Source organism: Scleropages formosus, chromosome 14, assembly GCF_900964775.1.
Source record: "Scleropages formosus chromosome 14, fSclFor1.1, whole genome shotgun sequence".
Taxonomy (NCBI): Eukaryota; Metazoa; Chordata; class Actinopteri; order Osteoglossiformes; family Osteoglossidae; genus Scleropages; species Scleropages formosus.
Genome location: NC_041819.1, coordinates 19452299 through 19475301, shown reverse-complemented (window position 1 = coordinate 19475301; position 23003 = coordinate 19452299). Strand labels below are relative to the sequence as shown.

Sequence of the window (23003 nt, the reverse complement as noted above, 5' to 3'; positions counted from 1 at the left end):
TGTATGCTTCACTGTCTCTCTGTAGAGAGACCAAAAGCAACACAGTGGGATTAGGGGAACCAAAACTTTACTGCAGGAGTGCAGACACATCCAGGAGACCAGCAGCTTGCATACTCAAGCGTTCCACCATTCCCTCTCTTTGCTCATGTGTTACTCTGCCCCTCCTGCACTGCACAGTCCCTTCTTCCACACCATTATAATATGTGCAATCATGACTTCTATGAGGGGGATGTGGTGGTGCAACAGGTTTAGCTGGCGCCTACTGTGTGGTGGGTCTGGGGTTCAAGTCCTGCTTGCGGTACCTTGCGGCAGAGTGGCGTCCCATCCAGGGTGTGTCCCGTCCCCCTCCAGCCTTGCACCCTGTGTTGCCGAGTTAGGCTCCGGCTCACCCCGACCCTACTTGGGTCAAGCGGTTGTAGATATTGTGATTAGTTTCATGAAAGATGCACTATAATCATATATATAAGGGCAAAACCCAGGAGATCAAGGTAACAGAGGATAATTGCAGTGGTGGTTTACTAATAGTCTTCCCATCCATACGTAAAATTGCAAAGCAGACAATTACGGTGAGCTGTAATAGTCACACCATTTCAGACTGCTGAAGGCTCACTTTTTAGGTTTTATGTTCCTGTATTCATCTGTACATTTCAGAGTGTATTTACTGCAAAGTGTGTTCGTGTAATTACTTTGGGCTGTGTCAACGATTTACTGTCCACTTTATCCCTTTTACTGGAAACATCTGAATCATAGTGTTTGCTATCATTTCTCCCAACTTCCTTCCTGACTAAACATAACTATCCATTCCTTCCTTATGGCTCCTGGAGAGGGAGGCTTTGCCCGAGCCCGGTCTTCCTGTGGTGTCCATGTGGCGTTTAACTCCACGCCGGTGCGTTGTGCCAAGTCGCGGTTCTCTAAGGTGAACGGCGCCCGTGACCTCGGCCTTGGGCTGAGCGAAAAAGTGCCGATGATGACGCAAAACGCGTGCGTCTTCCTTCCGCCGCCTCACACACATCCACGGTTTGATGTTTTTGGGAGCGGGGTTGCGGGAATGGACGACCACAAAGAGTGGACGCTATCAGCTGGCCTACGCGTGAGGACTTTAGCCCCAGCTCAGGGCAAGCTTCTAAAGTAAATATAACCCGTGCAGATTCAACTCTCAGACAGGAATAAAGAACGAACCTATAATTTTTTTACTTCACTAATATGTTGTCTTAAAAAAAATCAACTGAATGCTTGTTTGTTTTTCATAATACAGTTCCTTGAGCGGCCTTCCAGTCACCTGACTCTATATTTGACTGTCCCGTTTGTTTACCTTTATTTTATTGCACTGCTCACCATAACTGAGGTACTTAGCCACAGAAGTGGCCACACTGGTTTTATTTAAGCGGAATTCCTCTTTTGGCGCGCAGGGCAGAGACAGTTACGCAGTAGCAGTCATCCTCCGTAGAGGGCGCTCTAGTTTGGAGCGCCATCCCTGAGAAACACATTCCTTTTACGGTTTTCCAAAGATTTTTTAGTTTGTGGGAAAGTATTCGACTCTCGATGGTATGGTGACCATCACGGGGCTTCCAAATCCTGAGCGGACTTTGATGTTTTTTTTTTTTTTTTGCCCGATAGTGATTTTTATGCACAGCGACGGACCGGCGACGTTCCGGGCATTAGTGCTTCCCCGTAATGGAGTGTAGGTCAGAATAAAGGGAGCAAAAGGAGAAGCCGGAAGTGGCGTTGCAGTTGTGGGTTTTGTCGTTTGTGAGACAATCTTTGAGTGGAGCCCGGCGGCTAACAGAGCTAGCCACGAGTGGGCCTGGGCGGTGGTGCGGGCGCGGCGAGCGGCACAACGGTGAGTGAAGGGAAAACAGAGCCGAAGCAAAAAGATCTAGAAGCAGGGTGGATTCTTAAAACAAGTTTTTGCAATTCTCTCTTGCTAAAATTATCAACCTATTCCCAAATTCGGCCCCGGCTGTTTTTTTTTTTTTTTCTTTCACACGCGACCGCACGGCGGATCGGGACGGGTCGGTTGCTCTGTGCAAGAAGTTATCCATGCAATTCTCACCACTAATAATCAGTTATTAACTAGCTAACGACGTGTTAAATTTGCGCGTGTCGACAGCGAACTTTTGAGTGACGGCGCGAGGAAGGCGTCGCTGAGGCAAGTAGTGAAGTGCTGCACCACTCTAGACTGTCTAGCATCATTTCTCGATATAATAATTATAATTATAATACCGTCGTAATTACGACGTGTGTATATTTTATATACGTACACCACTTGTATGTTTTTTTTTTTTTTAAATTCAGATTTTTTTGGTCAGTCACTTGCTAAGCGTGGTGGTTAGCTCTTGCTTAATTAAAATAAATAAGTCACAGGGCATTTTTACTGCACTTTTTGAATTATTCTAGATAAGTGAGTAGAGTCTATGTGTATATAAACACATATATATACACACACACAGCATATATAAATATGGCAGTAAGTACAGTCTGAGTTGCATTAAATTTCCCGCCCACCTCACTGCAATAAATTGAAGCAGGGTCAAAGTACAAATCCGTGCCATGGTGTATTTTTTTTGTTGAAAGTGACTCTTTTGTCCTTCAAAGATTTAGATTAAAAATATGAAAAAAATCAGTGTTTCAGTGCAGATTTCTGCATATGCAGTGAGTGGAAACAACAGCGCTGAGGGTCTCGTCTCAGGTGAAGATGATGGACCTGTGATGCTGAACCGGGACATGTCACATGTGTTACCGCTTCTCACCCTCAGCCACCTTTTTTTATGGTTGAGTACAAAATGCCCTGTTTAATTTTTCATGAAATGATTCCTCCATTACACTTGGAACAAAAGTAATAGCAGATGGTGTATTGTCCCTCATAGAAAATTGTTTAATACAGCTGGTCAGCTTTACTAAATTGCTGTTAGATAATTTAAGATCCATCCGTTACCAATAACCTCTCGCCCAGTGCAGGGTTGCAGTTGTCTGGAGCTTATTCTTGAAACGGCAGGGTGTAAGGAAGGAACACCAGGACATCACAGGGCAGTCTCTCACCCTCATTCACGTACTTTCAGACACTTGGCAGTTTAAAGTCACCAGTTCTCCTGAAACACTCTCTGGAGTGTGGGAGGAAACTTGAGCAAGGATGGGGAGATAAAGCCCAGCATTTAGGTAAATGATTCTGTTGATATAGGCACTTTACTGAACATTTTTTTGGCTAGGCTTAATCTGTCTGGAAAATCAACTCTGAGTATAAAGTTGTGTATTATATAATTAATGAAATTACTGCATCGGTATACTTTCTTAGCATTTGAAGGCGCTCCACACTTTCTGTCTGGGTCTAAACCTTGTCCCCTGAACACTTACAGTCAGACCATTCGGACACACATTTAACATCTTTTGACAAAGTGCTCTAACATTGTGCAAGATTTTTGACATCTTTGTAATTTTTAAATAATGGAATTTTCATGGACTGTTTAGAAAAAAAGCTGTAACTTGGTTTTTAAGTAGATTTCTCACAGATACTGTACATACATATATACAGTATATTTCTTAGCTTGGTGTCTTAACTGGAAACTGCCCAGTTATTGATTCACTCAGTGAACTGAAATGATACAATTTCAGATAGCAAAACTAAACACTATTTATGGTGCCTTTGATTAAACAAGGCCTTGTATTTTTGTGGCTCTGCTGCTCAGTTCAGTTTTATTTTAATGGTTGAGTATATGTTTCTTTTTCATTTGGGGTGAGGGAATATTTTTTTCAGAGCAGCCTCTCATAGCCCAATAGTGTTTCACCACATTGATAATCTGGCTTTGTTCAGAAGGATCTTGATATCGCGGTCGCTTTGCTTGCTTAACGTGCTGTGCTGGAGCAACAAAAGCAAAGCAGCATCTTAAAGTCCTTATTTGTATTCATGTGACCAGAAGGGAGAATTTATTACATATATGTATATATACTCACACATAATTAAACTAAAATTATGCAGGGCGGCACGGTGGCACAGCCTGTAGCGCTGCTGTCTCTCAGCGCCTGGGTGGTGCGAGAGGACGTGGGTTCGATCCCCGCTCAGTCTGTGTGGAGTTTGCATGTTCCCCTCTGTGTCTGTGTGGGTTTCCTCCGGGTGCTCTGGTTTCCTCCCAAAGTCCAAAGACATCCTGTTCAGGTTCCCTCATAGTGTGTGAATGACACAGAGAGAGTTTCACTGATGTATGGATGAGTGAACCATGTAGTGTATCTAACAGTGTAAGTCACCTTGGTGAATAAGGTGTATGGGCTAGTAACACTACATAGTATCCATTGTAAGTCACTTTGGAGAAAGGTAAAATAAAAGTGTGCTGGCAGGAGGCTTGGTTTTTTTTTTTTTTTTTTTTTTTTTTTTTATATAAAATTATCCTCTAAATCTTTCAATGAAAATCAGCATTTAAAAAACATTGTGCAGAGTGTAACTTGCAATGACTTTTGTTCTAGCTCTTGTTGGCTGAACAATTTAAGTACCCCCAAGAAGAGCTTTATTTACTGACAGAACAGAATGGTTTCAGGAAAGTTGTTTTTATCAAACTGTTGTTTAACACTGGATGAGGACTGGGAGAAAGTGTTTCCTTTTTAATGGTGTCAGAATAAATTGACTGTACTTCGAGAATCAAGTGTCTGCATTTATGTCTGTAGGTGAAATGGTCTTTGTTTTCTGAATTGTTTGCTGCTTTGCATGTGCTATGTCACTGTAGATGTAAATACTGATGTCTGTGAATGTCCTCTGACGGAGTTTGCTGTGCAAGTAGCTTATACTTCGGAAGTGAAACTTTAAGGGGGAATGGAAGTTGAACTCCAGTTGGTAATACTCTTGCTGACGCTGTCTTTTTCTCAATATGTTTTCAGTGTTATGTTCAAAGGCTGACGACTATAATAGACTAGGATTTCTGTTCTTTTTTTAAAAATCCTTTTATCCCAGTTTTTAGATTAAATGACAGGCCTCATGTGGCCTGTGCTGTTGCTTTGGATGGGGACTGTGTGGAGTTTGTGTGTCCTTCCGGTGTTAACTTTGCTTCCATTCTGCTGTTTACATGACATGTTTCAGGTTAATTAGTGCCTAGTGTATGTGTGTGATGATGGTGAGGTATATGATATGAAACAAAGCCAGCACTGAATAAAAGTTACTAAAATATGTTGGCAACACTGTTTTATGATATTTCCTCTCTGATACTTCATGTGATGGTTGGTCAGCAAGCTGACGTTCCTGTCTAATGGAAGTCTTTAGGCCTCAAAGTGCAAGCAGCAGCTCTGCCCTGGCCTGCACCTCCCGCCTCATTTCTTCCTGCATTCCTCCACCTAGCCCCAGGATCCACTAACTCTCACATGCTTAAAGCACCCTGCCTTAAAATGACACACAGTTTTCTTACCCTGCAGTGCAGTGGGTTTACATGAGAGCGGTGTGCAAACAAGGTCATTGCGAAGTCAGTCGCTGAGCTGGAGTTAAGTCCTCATGCACAGACCAGGCGGACATGACGAAATTCTGACTCAAAATTTCAAGACACACCAGGGCGTTGTGGCCCACTATAAGGGATCTTGAGTTTTAAACACTATTTGAATAACCTTACACTTGTAAGTGGAATTACTGTTCGCTCTGGTGCTGATCAGCTGTTCATTTTATTTAGAGACCACTGATGGTACTGTTTTTTCATTTTCAGTAGCTGCTCTGTGTGTTGGGTTGCAGTGAATTTTAGGAAAAAAAGAGCAATGCTCTCCCAACCCGTAAGAATGGCAAGTGAGTAAAACCTTAGCAGTAAACTGACCAAAAAAAAAAAAAAAAAATCAGTAGGAGGCGTATGTGGGCTGTGCAACCTGCAGACTAAGGTGAGTTAGGAGGCCCTGCTTGATTACTTAATGGGAGAGACACTCTTCCTCCTTTACTCGATAAGCATTATGTTAATTTCCTGCTGTGATTATTGCATAATTTTTTTTCCTGGTAAGTTTTTCCTTATTTTTTTCTCCTTTTTTTTGGCAACTTGCTAAAGTGTCTGGAAGGCCAGACTTAATTTTCTGAACTGTATTCTGTGGTTGTCTTCACATTGTTGTTAAATTATGCCACTGCATATATGTTTTTTTGAAGTTCTTGCTGTTGTTTCATTAATAACTGGTAAATTACAACTCAATTACAAAATCTTTTCAAGAACAAGATGTGTATAAAAATTGTGTAGTTAATAGTTTATCAATTAGTGATAATAGTTCTGTTTGAAATGGTAAACCTTCAAAGTAATTTACTCATTTTGCTCTGTTTCAATGGAAGGATTACACACATGCACACACACAGAGGAAGAAATATTTTTTTCTGTCACACTATAATGTGTGCAGGTTAAATTTGTTCACTGTACACAACTGATATTACTGGCAGTTTGTTCTACAGTCTTGCAGGATCATTTTCCTATTTGCCTCTTATCCAATTTCCTTTTCTACTTGAAAGGAAACGCGAGTGTGCTCTATCAAAGACAATGTCTAAGTAAAACACCATCATTGCTTTAGTCAAAACATGACACGCACATCCTCTAACGCCTTTAACCCATTTCCTTGATTAACATTCAGATTGGCAGTATTTCGTTCAGAGCTAAGGCTGCTTTAGCTGCTGTATTATATAAAACTCTGGAATCTGCGGTGCTTTATCAATAATACTTTCATCAGCATAAATGCAGGCAATCTAGCAAAGGGCAGCCATTTTACCTGCAACATATTGTATACTACTGGGTGCAATGTTCCTGCTGTTGGCATTTTAAGGAACACTGCAAGCTACTTGTTCAGACTGATGCGATGTGTGCAGTAACATTTAGTGTCCTTCCTTTTTAAAAACAATGGATGCAAGTTAAAGTGTTTCTGGTGGTGTGTCTAGTTGTTGTAGTAGCATTAGATGTGCAAGGCAGAGTTATTGCCATTGAATAGAAGTCATCCGCTTATGTGGTTTTCAGGGGCAGGGGTGCGTACGGAAGTGGTTTACCGTAGCCTTATTTTGCATGTGTCTTCCAGCCATGTGAGGAAACCCATGCAAACTCCACACAGTAAGAACCTGAGTCAAACCCAGCTCTCAAACTACAGGTCAGTAGCTGTAAGGCACTACTAGTACCTCTCCTGCAGCACTGTACTGCTAAATAGTCCAGATAATTGGAATTCTTTGTTCCTCACTATTTGTTGTCTCATAAGGAGCCACAATGAACTTCACACCCCTATGAGGCACTGTCCTTGTCTTGTTTGCGGGTATTTTAAGTAGTGCTAATGCTTAAGTATGCTGCCTGGCTTGGTCCACCTGTGTTTTTGCACTGACAAAGTGAAAATTATGCTTCCTGCCAGAGGCAATGGTATCTGCTGAGCTCTGCAAAAGCACCTGTGTTGAATTGAGGCATAGGCATGCTTTGCAGTTTGCCCGATTAGTCTTGGGTAACTCTAGCCTGTTGGGATCAGTAGTTCTCTCATTTTCATCCCTGTTCAAGCATTAAATATTTGATGAAGGTCATTCTTTAGTTAAGATGTCAGCTGTCTGTCTTGTCTGTCTTTTTGCAGCATGTGCACCCCTTCCGATGGCTTGTTCGTCTCTTTGTGCTGTCATTTCCTCTTCTGGCATTAGGAAGTGTTGTTGTTGCTTATTTGCCAGAAAGAGCTTCCTTTTCACCAAGGAATGTTTGTATCTTGTTGGGAAAGAAGTGGTTAAATAATTTTCTGAAAATAGCTTGAATGTTATTTCAGTAGGTAGCTGTAGTGGTAATATAACAGGACACACCGAATTATTAGCTAGCAGTTTGAGAGACATGGAGTTGCTTATTACAGCATTTGCTAATTGCTATCAGTGTTATGACAGTTTTGTTCCTCCAATTTCTGATTTAACATCAACCCAAGAAAATGTAATGTTTGTATTTTTATGGCTGCCAAGTGTGCAGCTACTTCTGTGTTTGGGAAATGATAAGCCATGAAACACCTACTGAGAGACTTTTAATGGGCTTACATGGCATGGAAGAGGGCCTGTGGGCACACTTTGTTTCACTGATGTCTTTATCAGGTCTGGTCAGGTGGCGGGACCATTCCCACGGCCCTCTCACTGGCAGACCATCGAGCACACAAGTGTGTGCCAACAGCCATTTTGTCTGCTGGAGCAGCCCAAGAGGAACTGGCTCATCTGTCTGGTGTGCTTTACCCAGGCCTCCCCTGTGGGTGCAAGTGTGAGGTGGGGTGAGGCAAGTGAGTTGTTGTCTCTGGAACTGGTGCATCATGACTGTGGAATACCTCTGTCCACACAGCTGAGTGGGTCCGAGGAGTGAGGTGAGTGCTGCATACATGGGGTTCTTGCTTTTGTAGGTGGTTAGATTTTTTTTTTTTTGTTAAATAAATTTTACTCAAAGGACTTACAGGTCCAGAATACTAATGGTAAACCTAAGACTCTACAGAACAAAAAAACAGAACAGGGCGTTTTAAATGTTTCTCTTTTAGTGTATACTGCCATTACCCAGGAACTAGTAGTGGTTTCTCATAGCTCCTGGGCTGTGTCAAGTTGGTTTGTTCTTTTCCTGCTCATGTGGGTTTCCTCTGGGTGCCCCAGTTTCTTCTTGCAGTTGAAAGATGTTTCAAGTGAACTGATGACACTTCCCCCCTTAATGTGTGAATTAATGTATCTGATTTTCCAGTAATGCACTGGCATCACATGCACGGTGTTCCCTGCCTCACATCCTGTGCTTCTGAGAGACTCTGAACCACTCTGACCCTGCACTGCACAGGCAGTTATTGATATTTGGCAGATGGATAAGTATACACTGCCATTAAGAGATGTATTTTTTTAACAATGGCCTGGCCACCTATTTAGAGGCATATGATTGCTTGGTCACTAAAAAGAATTTCCTCAGCACTTTGTGGCTTGACCTATTGTAATGATGAGAAAGCATTAATACGCTCCCATTTTTCTCTCCTTTATAATCAGTCTGTTTTTATGCTGAAAAATGATTGCTATTAGGTTTTATCTAAGCAGTTAATTAGAAATGTAAATTTCTGAATAGTATAACAATACTATTTTTTTTTTTTTTTTTTATTTAGTTATAGTTCTTTATTGCTCTGTTTCATCATCTAACACCAGTCTATGCACTAGAACTGCAGTGTTACTTCAGCCAGACTCTTTTGCACTTAGCTTTATGCAGTACATTTGGATTTAGTTATCTCTTTGGAGACCCTTCTTTTTTTATGTGACAGTATCATCACCATGGCCAATAGGCATCAGAAAGCTTAATGTTAAACAGAAGTGGAGAATTGCTTACTTGAAATGTCACTGCAGCGCAATGAATATCACTTTGCAAAAATAAACTGAAATATTTAGCACTATGCAAGACTTGTGTTGGTTTTTATGGTTTCAAAGTCTGGTTAACATAACCATGTAAATTTAGGATGGTGCCTAAGAACCTAATTAACTGGTATTGTTTAAATACAGTCTCAGCATGCCAGTTTTGATATAGCCTGTGCAGACAGTGATTGGTAACTTCTAATGTTTATAATTGATGTATGCTTCATTTCCTACCCTGGTTACACCCAAACCTTATTTGTCTGCTCCCTTAAGGTTACCTTGTAACATTAACATCCTGGGTTATTGTATTTCCAACATTGTTTAGGCATGTTCCATGAACCAGTAGACAATATGTAAATAATATATTAACTGCCTGTTCTAGGACTGGACCTTTCTTAAATTTTTGTCTCTTTTCCCTCCCAGTGTTGTTTTTTTTTTTTTTTTTTCCCCCCCCTTTTTCCTGAAAACTGCCTACCTAGAAACATGGACCCTCTTGTGCCAGGTCTTCATAAAGGCTTAGTGCCAGCTGTCCCACCAAGAAGCACAAGCAAACTTGGCAGTTTGGCAGATCCTGGGAATGACATCACCATGTCTGTCAACCATGATGGGAATGCAACAGGAATCACATATGGTATAGGTGTGCAAGAGATTGCAGTCTGGGGCTGCTTGGCAGACCCTGTTAGCGTACTTTGTTATGATGTTGGGTAGTCTTCTTTAACCCTGTGTGTCTGGGTTCCGATAGATAGTCACGGTCCAGGACTGACCCTGGCCCATTTTGGCTTTGAGGACCATTTCAGCAATGCTGTGAAGGTGGACGAGAGCAAGAACCAACAGAATCTCTTTACCACACCCCGGGAACCACCCCCAGTGCCTCCGTTACCTCCTCGTAAGGCTCCCTACAATCCTGCTGCACCCATTGTTGGCCCAGCCGTCAAGGACCGGACCCCTATCCTACAAAGCAAAGATGGCTCCTTTATTACTTCGGCCAGCAAAGAGTAAGAGACTAAGACCATGAGAGTCTGAACTTTTGGTCACAACTAGTAGCTTTTGGTTACACTAGTTAGATGAACTAGCTATGTGATCTCAGTTGAGAAATTGCTTAGCTCACACATGAAAGCCTGATGTGTTGTAGCACCAAAGCTCTTTTTCCCCTAGTTACAAATCTTCAGGATGGAACTACAATTCCACTACTGATACCATGAGGCAGGCTATGATTTCAAGCCAGGCAGGACAGAGAGAAGGCCTCATTAAGCACCTCCTTGCAAAGAAAGAGAAGGCATATGTTGACATTCAGACCTTCAGGTGGGTTTAACTTGCTCTGTGCCATTATTAAATGGGCCTGGATTTTTACTCCTTTTCTAGTTTTTCGTAGTGAAGGTAATCAGTGAAAACATTCATCACATTTATAAATTGCAGTAAGTGTAAGTGCTGGTTTCACTGTGGTGTTTGGTGCTGTTTGAGATGTACTGCAATGCTTTATTCTTTGGGGTTCTGTGCAGTGATTTAAGCCCTGCTCTGAACCCATTCTGCAGGTTCTTCACTGGCACGTGGAATGTGAATGGACAGTCCCCGGACAGTGGCCTGGAGCCCTGGTTGAGCTGTGACAGAGAACCGCCGGACATCTATGCTGTGGGGTCTGTAATGGAGCTTAAAAGGGGAAAAACGGGTTGATTTATGGACCAGCTGATCTTTGCTCATTGGTGGAAAGATTACTTAGGAACATGTGGTCTCTCCAGATTCCAGGAGCTGGACTTGAGCACGGAGGCCTTTTTCTACCTGGACTCATCCAAGGAACAGCAGTGGTTGGAGGCTGTGGAGAGGGCCCTACATCACCAGGGCAAGTACAGACGGGTGAGCAAGCATCACACGCAAGCTGGTTGAATACATCTGGGTGGCTGCTCCTTTTGAAAAATTATGGCAAGCTTTGCTGAAGCCAAATTAACATTAGAGGGACAGGAATATAGAGATCGCATATGTAATTACTTGTTCTTTTTGCCGTTCACCTACAGTCTGTACTGCTCATGCCTTTGAGTGTTGAAGCTCTGAAGTCTTCTTGCTGTATTTGCAGATCCGTGTAATTCGCCTGGTGGGGATGATGATGGTGGTCTTTGCTAAGATGGCACATGTGGCCTACATCAGAGATGTGGCAGCTGAGACTGTGGGCACAGGAATCATGAGCAAAATGGTACAGTTGAGTCACCCAGGAGGAAGAAGTGCTTTTTATAGACTTTACTAATATTAGAGTATAAGATGATTTTTTTTTTTCCTGCCTCTATGAAAACAACTTCTTTCCTTTAATCCTCTGATCATTGTGAGCTTTGACTTTCGTAAAAAGAGAGTGTAGAATGTGTGCCAAATGACATGGCTTTTTGTCACCAGGGGAACAAGGGTGGTGTGGCGGTGCGCTTTGTGTTCCACAACACTAGCTTCTGCTTCGTCAACTCCCACCTGGCAGCCCATGTGGATGACTTTGAGCGCCGCAACCAGGACTACAAGGACATCTGTGCCCGAATGAGCTTTAACCTGCCAGACCAGCCACCTGTCAGCATAGTCAAACATGAGTGAGTTGTCTGGCTCTACTGTCTGATTCCTTCCTTGTTTTATAAAGTGTGTAACCTGACAGTATATAAAACAATCTTGCATTAGCCATCTGTCTTCAATTACTCTTTGTCCTGGGAGATAAGGTGCATGACAAGACATACCTGTCAGTACATTGTGCATTGATCATTCTTGCATCACAATTACAAATTATATTGCTACCATACTGTAGTGCACCAAGCAATTTCAGTAGTTATATGATTTGTTGTACTTTCCCTGTTCAGTGTAGTGATCTGGTTAGGAGACCTGAACTATCGTCTCTTCAAAAATGATGCTGCTGAAGTAAAAACCCTCATCTCCCAGAATGATCTGAGGAAGCTGCAGGAATATGACCAGGTGAGTAATTGGCACCCATGATGGATAACTTCCTGGTAAACTGAGGTTAAGCCTTTCCACTCCAGCACCTCCTGTTTACATGTCTTTTTTTTTTTTTTTTAGTAATCATCCAAAAAATACTAGTGATCATGAATCTCTCACAAACAAAAATTTTCTTGGGGGGGGGAATTAATTTCCATTCCAAGCTGAACATCCAAAGGCAGACAAAGAAAGCCTTCACGGACTTCATAGAAGGAGAGGTCAACTTCAAACCCACATACAAGTATGACCCTAAAACAGACCGATGGGACTCCAGGTAAGAATCTGTTGCCACATTCTTCAGTCTCTGTCAGTCTGTTTTTCTGCATTGCATGTGTTAGCAAAAACTTGAGTTAATGAAGAGATTTACTTCTGTCCTTTCTCCCTCTGGGAAAGTCGGTCTTGGAAATGCTGACAGGTTCTGCTGTTCTGATGCCTTTATCCAAAGAGGTTACAATATTTCACCTCTTCACAGGGATGGGTAGGGATGGGTATTATCCTGAAACATTCCAGTAAGTGTACCTTGCATCAAGGTGCTTCATTGTAATGAGGCTTAAACTGCTGGCCTTCAGGTTATAGCCTATGTCCCAGTGCCCTCTGAGTTTCCACAAAGTTCAAGTTCAAGTGATTTTTGTCATTCCTCTATATAGCTTGTACGCAGTGGAATGAAATGTCGTTCCTCCGGAGACCATTGTGCAACACAGAACAGTACGCAAGACTGCATAAAGTGCAAATACACAAGTGTTAGATGAGTACAGGACATGGGCTGTAAACTGTGACTGTTTGTAGTGTATGAAGTCATTCTGGGTTAGCTGTTTGACTGTGCCAGGTGAGCTTTGGGAGGCAGCAGGATGTTACATAATCTGACTGCCTTAGGGAAGAAACTGTTGCGGAGTCTGCTCGTGGTGGCACGGATGCTCCTGTACCTTCTGCCAGATGGCAAGAGGGCGAAGAGTCCATGGGGGGTGAGAGGGGTCGTCCGCAATACTGGTAGCTTTGCGGATGCAGCGGTTGTTGTATGAGGTTTCGATGGTGGGTAGAGAGACTTCAGTGATCTTTTTAGCTATTCTCACAATTCGCTGTAGGGTCTTGCGGTTGGAGGCTATGCAGTTCCCGAACCGCATGGAGAGACAGCTGGTCAGGACGCTCTGTTGTCCCTCTGTAGAAGGTGCTGAGGATGGGAGGGGGGAGTTTGGCTCTCCTTAGCCCCCTAGGAAGTAGAGGTACTGCTGGGCCTTCTTGGCTAAGCAGGTAGTGTTCAGAGTCTAGGAGAGGTCTCTGTCATGTGCACACCAAGAAACTTAGTGCTTTTGACTCTCTCCACAGTTGTTTTGTTGATGTGCAGTGGTGAGTGGTCTACTTGGGTCCTCCTGAAGTCAACAATCATCTTTAGTCTTATCAACATTAAGAGATAAATTGTCTCTACACCATTCTGCAAGCTGGTTCACCTCTTCTCTGTACGCCGACTCATTGTTGCTGATGAGGCCCACAACTGTAGTGTCATCAGCAAACTTGATGATATGATTTGAACTGTACTTTGCACAGTCCAGCACAAAAGCTCACCTGGTTGCTTCTAATAGTAGTGCATATTCATTGAAATAGTCCCACAGAAAAAATCTTTGTTGTACTCTGTGGAGTGGTTCAACCTATATGACAAACAACTTTGCGGCTGATGTGTCTCAGACCCAAGAATCAACAAAATGGGAATGGGCACTCTTTCATAGAGATCAGCTTTCCGTAACACTTCATGAATTGCAACATTTCCATTTGTTCCAGCGGAAAGTGCCGAATCCCAGCCTGGTGCGACCGAATCTTGTGGCGAGGAAGCAGTGTGAAGCAGTTGCAGTACCGTAGCCACATGGAGCTACAAACCAGTGACCACAAGCCTGTCAGCTCTCTCTTCAGCATAGGGGTCAGTACTGTGTTCATGAGTAAAACAGCATTTCCTCTCCTGGGATATAAACCTGCAGCCTTTAGTTTACATGCCTGTGTCATTGTGATCCTCTGTGTCCACCTTGTTCAGACTGATGCTCTGATGATGGAGATTGCTAGAGGGTTTTTTTTTTTTTTTAGAGGACTGAAATATTATTAACAAGGCCTAAGCTAAATATGGTAATGGGTGGTTGTAATATGCATACTTCTCAGAAATAAGATCTTGCCTCTGGTTTTCTTTGAATTTGCCCTAAAAAAAAGTTTATTCTTCCTTCCTGTTACTTTTGAAACTTACAAGAAAGGTTCTGTTGATACATAGTAAGAAGTTGATTTTGGCCTGGAGCAAACTTTGAAGGCACTTGTTTGGTTTAGTATATTAAGTACCATTCTCAAGTCTCACCCACAACTGGGTGGCACCTCTTGGGATTTGAAGTGATATCCTTATTATAATGATCCTAGTGAAATATCCTAATGTAATGCCCAAATCGTTTTTCTCTGAGATGTATGTCGCTTTGGACAAAAGCGTCTGCCGAATGAATAAATGTAAATGCAATGAATTATCTTGAGTAAAGTGATGATTGAGCCAGATATTCTGTGCTGCAGGTGAAGGTGGTCAATGAGCAGCGCCACAAGAAGGTGTTTGAGGAGATTGTGCGAATGATGGACAGAATGGAGAATGACTTCCTTCCATCCTTGTTGCTATCCAGGAGGGAGGTGAGTTGCATTGTTACTCAGGTTATGATTCAGTTTACAAAGAAAGCAGGGCAGTGTCTAGTGTTTTGCATTTCCAGTGGACTGTGCTAGTTTGTCAACATGCTGCTGTCATATTAGTGGAATACCTGACTTGATGCTTCATGATTGTAACTGCAGGTGAGGCTGTTAAAAGGTCAAGCATTTGATGGTTTTGGCCTAAATGTAATCTTTATGAATTTAGCAGTGGTGCGAGACCTAATTCTCAACATGTCCTCATTTTCATTTTGCAGTTCACCTTTTCAAATGTGAAGTTCCGGCAGCTCCAGCGAGAGCGCTTCGTCATCACCAATGACGGCCAGGTTCCCTGCCATTTTGCCTTTATACCCAAACTCAATGACTCTCAGTACTGCAAGCCGTGGCTCCGGGCTGAGCCCTGTGATGGCTTCCTGGAACCTAGTGAGTGTTGGACACGGCTGTGCTGGTGTTTTGCTGCACAGCTCTCTTCCTCCTCCAAACAACACTGTGGTTGAAGTGCGAATACGCTTTTGATAGCTCAGTAAGAGAGGGAAAGACTCAGTACTTTGGAACAACTAGTATAACTGCAGTTTACTTCCTGTACAGATGAAAAGCTTGAAATCTGCCTGGAGGTTTATGTCAGCAAGGACTCGGTTACCCTCCTCAATTCTGGGGAGGACTCCATCGAAGACATACTGGTTTTACACTTGGACCGTGGCAAGGATTACTTCATCACCATATCAGGCAACTATCTGCCCAGCTGCTTTGGCACCTCACTGGAGGCCCTGTGCCGCATGAAAAAGCCCATCCGCGAGATCCCCATCAGCAAACTCATCGACCTGGTAAGGTTCCTTCTGCTTTGTGGTCGCAGCGCACTGAAGTTGTTGCATCTGTATGGCAACTGTGTCGCAAATTGAGGAGGAGCAAAGGCAAAAAAGTTTGCTGAGACACATTGTCCTTTACCACAGCGACCTGTCCAAGTCATGGTGAAGCTTGCTCTGCAAAGCTGCTGTCTTCAGTAAACAATAACTAATTTCTTTCGCCCTTTTGAGTTTGGGCAGGGAGCTTCTTACTACTTTCTCTCCTTAGTCTAGATTTGGAGATGTTTGCTTAACACGGTTTTGGCCTGTTCAGAGGAAGTCTGGAGGTATTTTTAGAAAGCAGAGGCTGAGTTTTGGCTGACTTGCCATGCCAGACTTCCAGCATAACCATAGCAATGTGGAACCTTTCTTAAGAGGACAAATTAAGAAGTGTAGCTGAGCACACTTGTTTTGTATATACTCTTAGTCTGCCTGAAGGCTGCTAACTCCCATGGTCTCCCACTATGGAGTGAGGAATGTGAAGTGTTGTGCATGTCTGTCTGGCAGAATTCTTCTCCAATTCTCACCCTGCTGATTTATGTTCTTTACAAGACACATGGATTTCTCGGCTTGGGGGAGGGTTTGAAACACTAACCGTTTAAAACAAACTGTCGGAGCTGTAGTCATTTTTGTTTCCTGCTTAAACTTTTTTTTCCTCCCACTTAAAATTTCTCTCTCAGCCTTTTGGAAACTTGTTACGAAGCAACTATAAACTCAAGATTTGGAGCTGCTCTCTTAGATACTGAATACTTAATACCGAAGTTACCCATCTAAAATAAATATTACAAAAATATTTTGGCATGCTCTCAATCTTCAGTGTATTTCCTTTTTCTGTTTCACGTTTCTCTGTTTTCCCCCTCTTCTTCTCTTGTCATGAACATTGTATGTAAATCACTGTTTGGGCTGCGTGGTGCTCAGGGAGAAGACAGCTTCATGGAGAAGGTAAAAATAAAGTACAGTTGACTGTGTGATCTTATATTGTCAGTTCTGAGGTTTGCAGCTACTGCTGCCTCACATTTTAAATTCTGTAAAAATGTATATTCAGTGTGCAGTTCTGTTTCAAACATTTTCAGCCACACAAAGTTCTGCGCTGACTAAGATTAGGAAAAATGAAAGTAAAAATAAATATGCTTGTTCCTTTAAGAGATTGAATTGGCCTTTCTTAACAGTAAAGCTGTGGTGTGTTTAAAAAGCTCTCAGTACTTTACTCTTGATCTTAAATCTTTACGATAAATTTTAATTATACAGCTGTGTTCACCAGAACCAGGTAGTTTTGAAAACAAAAACTGGCTTTAGCCATTGTTCACTGTTTCAGTTTCATTTGGGTTTTTTTTGCAAGCCTGTTTTAAAGTTTATGTAAATTTCTTTCAAATAATTTTAACAAAATATATTTTTATGAATCCATATAAGTGTTTGCCATTTTATTTACATGCAAAAACAGGTTCACACACTACAGCAAAGCCTTAGGAAACGAGGGGTCATTAGAGACAGCACACTGCTTCCTGCTATCATGTTCTCTTGTCTGTCTGTGCTGCACCTCCCCAGGTCATGGTTGCCCTATTCTGGTTTGCAGCCAGAGCTCCATTTACAAAAGCTGGTAAAATTTGATAGGCACTGTAATGTGGCCCTTATCCCCCCTCCCCTTGATCTCAGGAAGGAACCTTTTTTGATGATACTGGCTGTGTTTAGTGTTTACTGTTTATTTTCTTTTAAAATTCACCTGTGTGAAATCAGGCGATGTACAAATTTCACTTTGTCTTCAGATGTGTATTTCCTGACAACGTTCGGCTTTACCCCCTAACTGTTAGTTTTTGTTTCTGTCACAACAGGAGAAGTCCAGAATGAATTTACTTCTGGTAGACAGTTCTGGGACTGAAGAGAAGCCTCTGAAGATTCCCAAAGAAGTGTGGCTGCTGGTTGACCATCTCTTTACTAAGTCCTGTGACCAGGTGAGCCTAGGCAATGCAGAGTCAAACCTCTTGCACCCACAACATTTGAGGCTAAGCTCTTGCTTCTTCTCATTATGGCACTTGATTCTAGGAGGATCTCTTCCAGACTCCAGGCATGCAAGACGAGCTGCAGAACATCATTGACTGTTTGGACACCAGCATTCCTGAAACCATCCGTATCTTTTCAGTACAGACACTGTGCCTCAGTTTGAAACCTAGTTATCATCATAGACTGTAGAAATTTAACTGTCACTTATTGTTTAATCAGCATTTTTTAAATGGCAAATTTCCCTTCTCCAGGTGCTCCGATTTCCTTCCACAGTTCAAAGATATGCAGTTTAGGTGGACTGGTGACACTAAATTGCCCATAGTTTGTGAATGGGTGAGTGGCTCTGTGCAGATATGGCTGCCGTGCAGTGGACTGGCATCTTAATCACTCTGATACTCTTTAGCCTTGGGCCCAGTGATTCTAGGATATGCCGTCAACTCCCACAGTTCTGATAAGAACAAATGGTTAATGAAGATGCATCAGTGGATATTTCCCCTAAAACCCCTTCCAGCTTCAGAAAAATCAATTTTTGTTGAAACTTTGGCTTTATTCAGTCTACTAAGCAAATTTCCATGTCCTAGAAGTTTTGATCTTCCCATACATAATGAAAAATGATTTGGTCTGGGAGTATTGCCATATATTACATGTCCCTAGTCAGTACGTAGCAAGAGGTACTATTGAATCCCTGTACTTAACATAAAAAATGTACTTTATAGATTAGCAGCAATAAACATTTTTTTGAAACATCAACATTATTGCTTTTTTATTTAATAAATTCCCAGGACTGTCAGCTGGAAATGTAAATAGTCTATAATGCTCACTCCAACCTGTCAAACTGCTTACTACTTGTAAGAACATATAAGTGTTTTGGCTGACACTGCTTCCTGATGACTGTCAGCTGCTATTTTTATTGAATCTTTAAATCTTTGTAATTTGACTACTTGTCCCTTATGCTACCATTGCCTCTCTCTCTCTGTGATGGTAGTCTACCTGTGTGCTACTTGTGTGACGTGTGTATTTCCTTGACTTCTCTGGTGTCAGCTGGCAGCAACCATTCAGTTGCAGAGGCCCTGCTCATCTTCTTGGAGGCGCTTCCGGAGCCAGTGGTGTGCTATGAGCTGTACCACCGCTGCCTGGAGAGTTCACATGACGGCCGCCTCTGCCGACAGGTGCACTTGCTTGGTGTTGCAGCTTCTTGTTTGCTGTTCCGTGTAATTTTTACCACACGCTAAAATTGAGCTTGATTGTTTTAACACTGCATGTGGATATCCTTGTTGAATTGTTGTATTTGAATAAAGAGCTATTTTGTAAAGTGTAACTGGTTGTTAGTGCTCAACATTTTTAGTCTAAATTCAAGACAGCGATACAGGTCAAAATGCTAAAGACACTTTTGAAAGGAGTGTTGGCAATGGCGTATTAACAAACGGTTATCTTTTTCCTCCGGCCGACAGTTGATTTCCCAGCTTCCCCGGGCTCACCGTAATGTATTCCGGTACCTGATGGCCTTCTTGAGGGAGCTTCTTAAGCACTCCTACAGTAACAACCTCACAGCCAACCTAGTAGGTCAGTATCCATGCCATTTTGTTCATTAACGGTTGTTTTCTGCAAGTCTGTTATAAATTATGATGAATTGAACAGTACACTTTCCCCCCTGCCCCACTTTGTCTTCAGCGAGTCTATTTGCTAGCCTCCTGATCCGGGCTCCACCCAACCTTACGAGCCGGCAGACGCAACAGGACCGTCAGAAAGCCATCAACTTTATTATGGGATTCCTCATGGGAGGCGATGAGGAGTGAAAGAGGGCATGATGTACCGGGGCTGGGAAAGTTTTTCCATATCCCAACCCCTGACAAAACACAGCTCTGATACAGCAGCTGTGAGACCATACAGAACAGACTCAGAAGAAACTGGTCAGGTCTGTCCCAGGAACAATGTCGCAGACCCCTAGTTTCTCCACCTTCACTACAGCAAAAGAACCTTAAAGACCCAAAGACCAAGTCTTGTGTAGGTTTTCAAAAGGCACTTTACACCATGGGACCTTACCTGATTAAATGCAAGCATTGGTTCTCATTGCAGTTTTGACAGTACATTGCCTACATGACATTCACTTAGCTTGATGTTCTGTGCCAAAATAAACCCTATATTGTAGAGCCTGAATGTACATGCCCTTAAACACAAGGGATGGTGATGGTTATGAGTTGGTATAGCAATGACACTAAAGACTTTTTTCCTCTGGGGTGTTGGGAAGCACTGAATCCTTGTCATATCACTTTTCCCAGTGCTCTCAGAATTAAAAATGCAGAGAAGCAAGAATTACCCAGGATGCCTCACATATCAAAGCAGACTTTGAGCTGTTGCCAGTACTCAAAGCAAATTAAGGAACTCTTGCCGTGTGAGGTAAACTGGACAATTGGACAGCAGATTTTTTTTTTTTTTTTTTTTTTTTTTTTTTTTTTTTTAAATTTAAAAATGGCCATGCCTTAAAAATGTTGATTATGTGTGCTGTGGTAATGGAGGAGAATCTGTTGGAAGTTGTGTTGTGATGGGTGCCTTAACTAGCGGCACCCTCCTTTCTATTGTCCTTTCTCAAACAGTGGCTTGCCCTTAGTTGCCATGTGGAGTTAAACACCTTTCTGTTCTTGGGCATTTTAAAGATACACATTTTAAATTGTATTTATTTCAGATTCTTCTATATGGTGTTAGAGATCGTTGTCATAATATGTCCATGTTTTAATGCTCAGGAGACATGGGTGCACTGCCGAGTTTGCTCGTGGCTGACTGTTCAGCTCTCCTGCAGCACTGTGCAAACAGTAAAAATATTCCTAAATTCCCCAGTAAACACACCTTTGCGCTAGTTGGTATGATCTGCAGTGTTATGCAGCACTGCTGATGAGACATTTAGATCAATAAGCTGTACCGATCTGCAGCTTTCTTGATCTTCTTTCGTAGGTCACTGAGATCCAGTCTGCTAATGGTTTATCTTCATCTGTTCATCTTGCCCTAACGTTTGAATTTTTTTAAATTTCAGATGAACAGTTGCTTTTCTAAATCTGTATGCTCACACCTAAATGCCACATGGCATCGATGTCTTAAAGGGGTTCAGTACTGATGCTGTAGAAGGCATCGTCCTGCGTTATGCTCAGTGTTGTCACCTTATGTGTGGTACAAGAATGTGTCCTCTGTTCTGTGTGTGTTTGTATATGGAAGTATATATATTGTAATACTCTAAACATGTCCTTCAAAACATTCTCCTAAATTGACAGTAGCCCACCTTTTTTTGCAGCCTGAAATACGCTTGTTAACGTGAAATCTGTGACATCACAATGCCTGTCATGAGAATTGATAGTGTGTTTGTGGGCCTTTTTACTGTGAGCACACAGTGACATGGTAGGCATTCCCAGGATTCCTTTGAGATTTCAAGTAAGGGTTTTACTGTGATATCCTGTGTTGTGGAACACAGAGCTGTGGATACTGCAGCTGTGAAGGTGGTGTGTGCATGTAGTACATCTTTGATTAGTCTGCATTTATGTGACTGTCTCACATTTAAACTCCCTTCTCTCAAACATTTGTCATAATACCCAAAATCTTGTGTGGCTATGACACTGGGTATAGTTCCCTTAGTGTAAGGTCATGGGAATCAAAGCAGTTCTCGATCCAAATGTTTCTGTATGGTGTTGCTTATAATTGAACGTTCTTTTGTGAACACTATATATGGCTCAGCCCTGCATGTCGGTAACACTTACGTAATAATCTTTGCTCTCCGTCAACTCTAGCAGGAGAAGAGGAAACCCCACCCGCTCCAAACATGGTGTAATACAGAACGATTAACTGATGTGTGGAATGGTGAGTGGGACTGCAGCTGTCTTCTGCTTCAAAATCACAGCCTTAAGTCCAGGCCCTTTGCCAAAACGTGTCGCCAAATGACAGCCAGTAATGAAAGGAGTCACCCGGGTGGGACCCTGTCCTGCCTTTCCCCTCGGAACACAACAGCATTTTGTCACACCGACCCTCATAGAGTCCGTTTTTCAATTGCTACACTATTCTGCAGTCAGAAGCACTGTTTTTACCAGTTTCAGACCTGAAGCTCTCTGGATTATCAAACACACGTTATTGCTAGGACCTGGGAGTGTGGATCGCATTGGGAGATGTTTTGTTCCACCCAGTCACTTTGCATTTGTCTTATTTATAGTTGCAAATTTTTAGTGGAACAGTTTTCAGCATTTGTTTCCTGAAGGTGTTTTGTCTTATGGTACGTCAACAAATGCACATCTGTTTAAAATTTCTGTCCCCATTTTGGTACTTTAATTTATTAAATAAAGTCTTATTTTTTTCTTTACACTTTTTTTTGTTTTTGTTGTGATGGCTGCTGCACATGTGGAATTAGATGTGAACGCAGACGGTACTACTTTAAAAACAAGTATTCTCAAGTGGGGAAAAATGAACTATTATACACTTTAATTGAACTTTTTGGCTTTGTGATAGTATATGCTTTTGTCCAAGGCAATATAAAATGAGATTAACTCCTATTAAAAACAATTTTAAACATTTATACAGCAGGCTATTCCTATAGTACAAATTCAGGGTGAGTACATTCATCAAGGGCCCTACAGCCAGAGTGGGATTTGAACCAGGGACCTTTAAATTACAAGACACGAACACTAAGTTACCTGCGGCACCACTTATCAGTCCGATATTGTTGCTGTGTTTAACTTGTATGTGTATGAAAGGTGTGGTAATTTTTCGCTGTCGGTTTTTCCCCACAGTAAAGAAATAACTCATTTGTGTTCGGTGTTTTTCACACAAGTGCTCAGCTACTTGAAACTCAGTTATGTGGGATCCACCCAGATGACAATGACCATTTCTTATGGAATCCACTGACGTATTTGTTTTTAAGGAGTTGGACTGTTGGGGAAAGTGGAGCACAATCATTTTCTGCATTTAACCATTTCCTACAGTAAACAAATGGGTGAGGAAGGCTGACATTTTCTGTTCCGTGTTCTTCCTACAAAGAAGTGGTTCATTTTTCGTGACTGACAACTAGTAAATTATGGGATTAAGGTTGTTCCCTAACAGCAAGTCCTACGTGCTGTAGTGAACCCAGCACGTCTGCTTCAAGAACAAGTCAGGCACGAGGTAGTCACAGTTGCCTTAATTTCTGTTTCGGATTTAGCAAAAGAAGCAATTTACACTTGAGACCACTATTTTGGCTGAAGGAGAAAGGAAGGAAAAGCACTTTTTTGGTAGCTGTGAAACCGAGAAGTGGA

At 42.1% G+C, this 23003-nt stretch overlaps 1 protein-coding gene and 1 long non-coding RNA gene across 3 annotated transcripts; both read left to right on the top strand.

Annotated features, from left to right (window-relative positions):
• The first annotated feature begins 1412 nt into the window (after positions 1-1412).
• Positions 1413-8884, top strand: LOC114912210 (uncharacterized). Its single transcript, XR_003798150.1, has 3 exons — positions 1413-1840; positions 7000-7068; positions 8024-8884. It is a non-coding gene; the product is annotated as an uncharacterized LOC114912210 (long non-coding RNA).
• An 843-nt stretch (positions 8885-9727) lies between these two features.
• Positions 9728-20178, top strand: LOC108931048 (inositol polyphosphate 5-phosphatase OCRL-1-like). 2 transcript variants are annotated; one of them, XM_018746628.2, is made up of 18 exons: positions 9728-9920; positions 10032-10284; positions 10445-10591; positions 10822-10923; positions 11026-11140; positions 11358-11474; positions 11669-11850; positions 12112-12223; positions 12409-12518; positions 14018-14153; positions 14777-14887; positions 15157-15322; positions 15488-15723; positions 17571-17690; positions 17782-17866; positions 18781-18908; positions 19191-19302; positions 19411-20178. In XM_018746628.2, exons 1-18 carry the CDS (start codon positions 9773-9775, stop codon positions 19533-19535), a joined length of 2505 nt encoding a protein of 834 aa, XP_018602144.1. In that variant the 5' UTR covers positions 9728-9772; the 3' UTR covers positions 19536-20178. The 2 variants fall into 2 exon arrangements, with proteins under 2 accessions (XP_018602144.1, XP_018602143.1); XM_018746627.2 differs by having other exon boundaries at positions 9728-9926.
• Positions 20179-23003: the final 2825 nt, after the last annotated feature.

Bases quoted from the DNA above. Each gene is read 5' to 3' on its own strand.
- LOC108931048 (XM_018746627.2), top strand. From the start codon at position 9,773: ATGGACCCTCTTGTGCCAGGTCTTCATAAAGGCTTAGTGCCAGCTGTC. The intron at 11,851-12,111 runs GTGAGTTGTCTG...TTCCCTGTTCAG, and splicing joins GTCAGCATAGTCAAACATGA to TGTAGTGATCTGGTTAGGAG. The intron at 12,224-12,408 runs GTGAGTAATTGG...TTCCATTCCAAG, and splicing joins AGCTGCAGGAATATGACCAG to CTGAACATCCAAAGGCAGAC.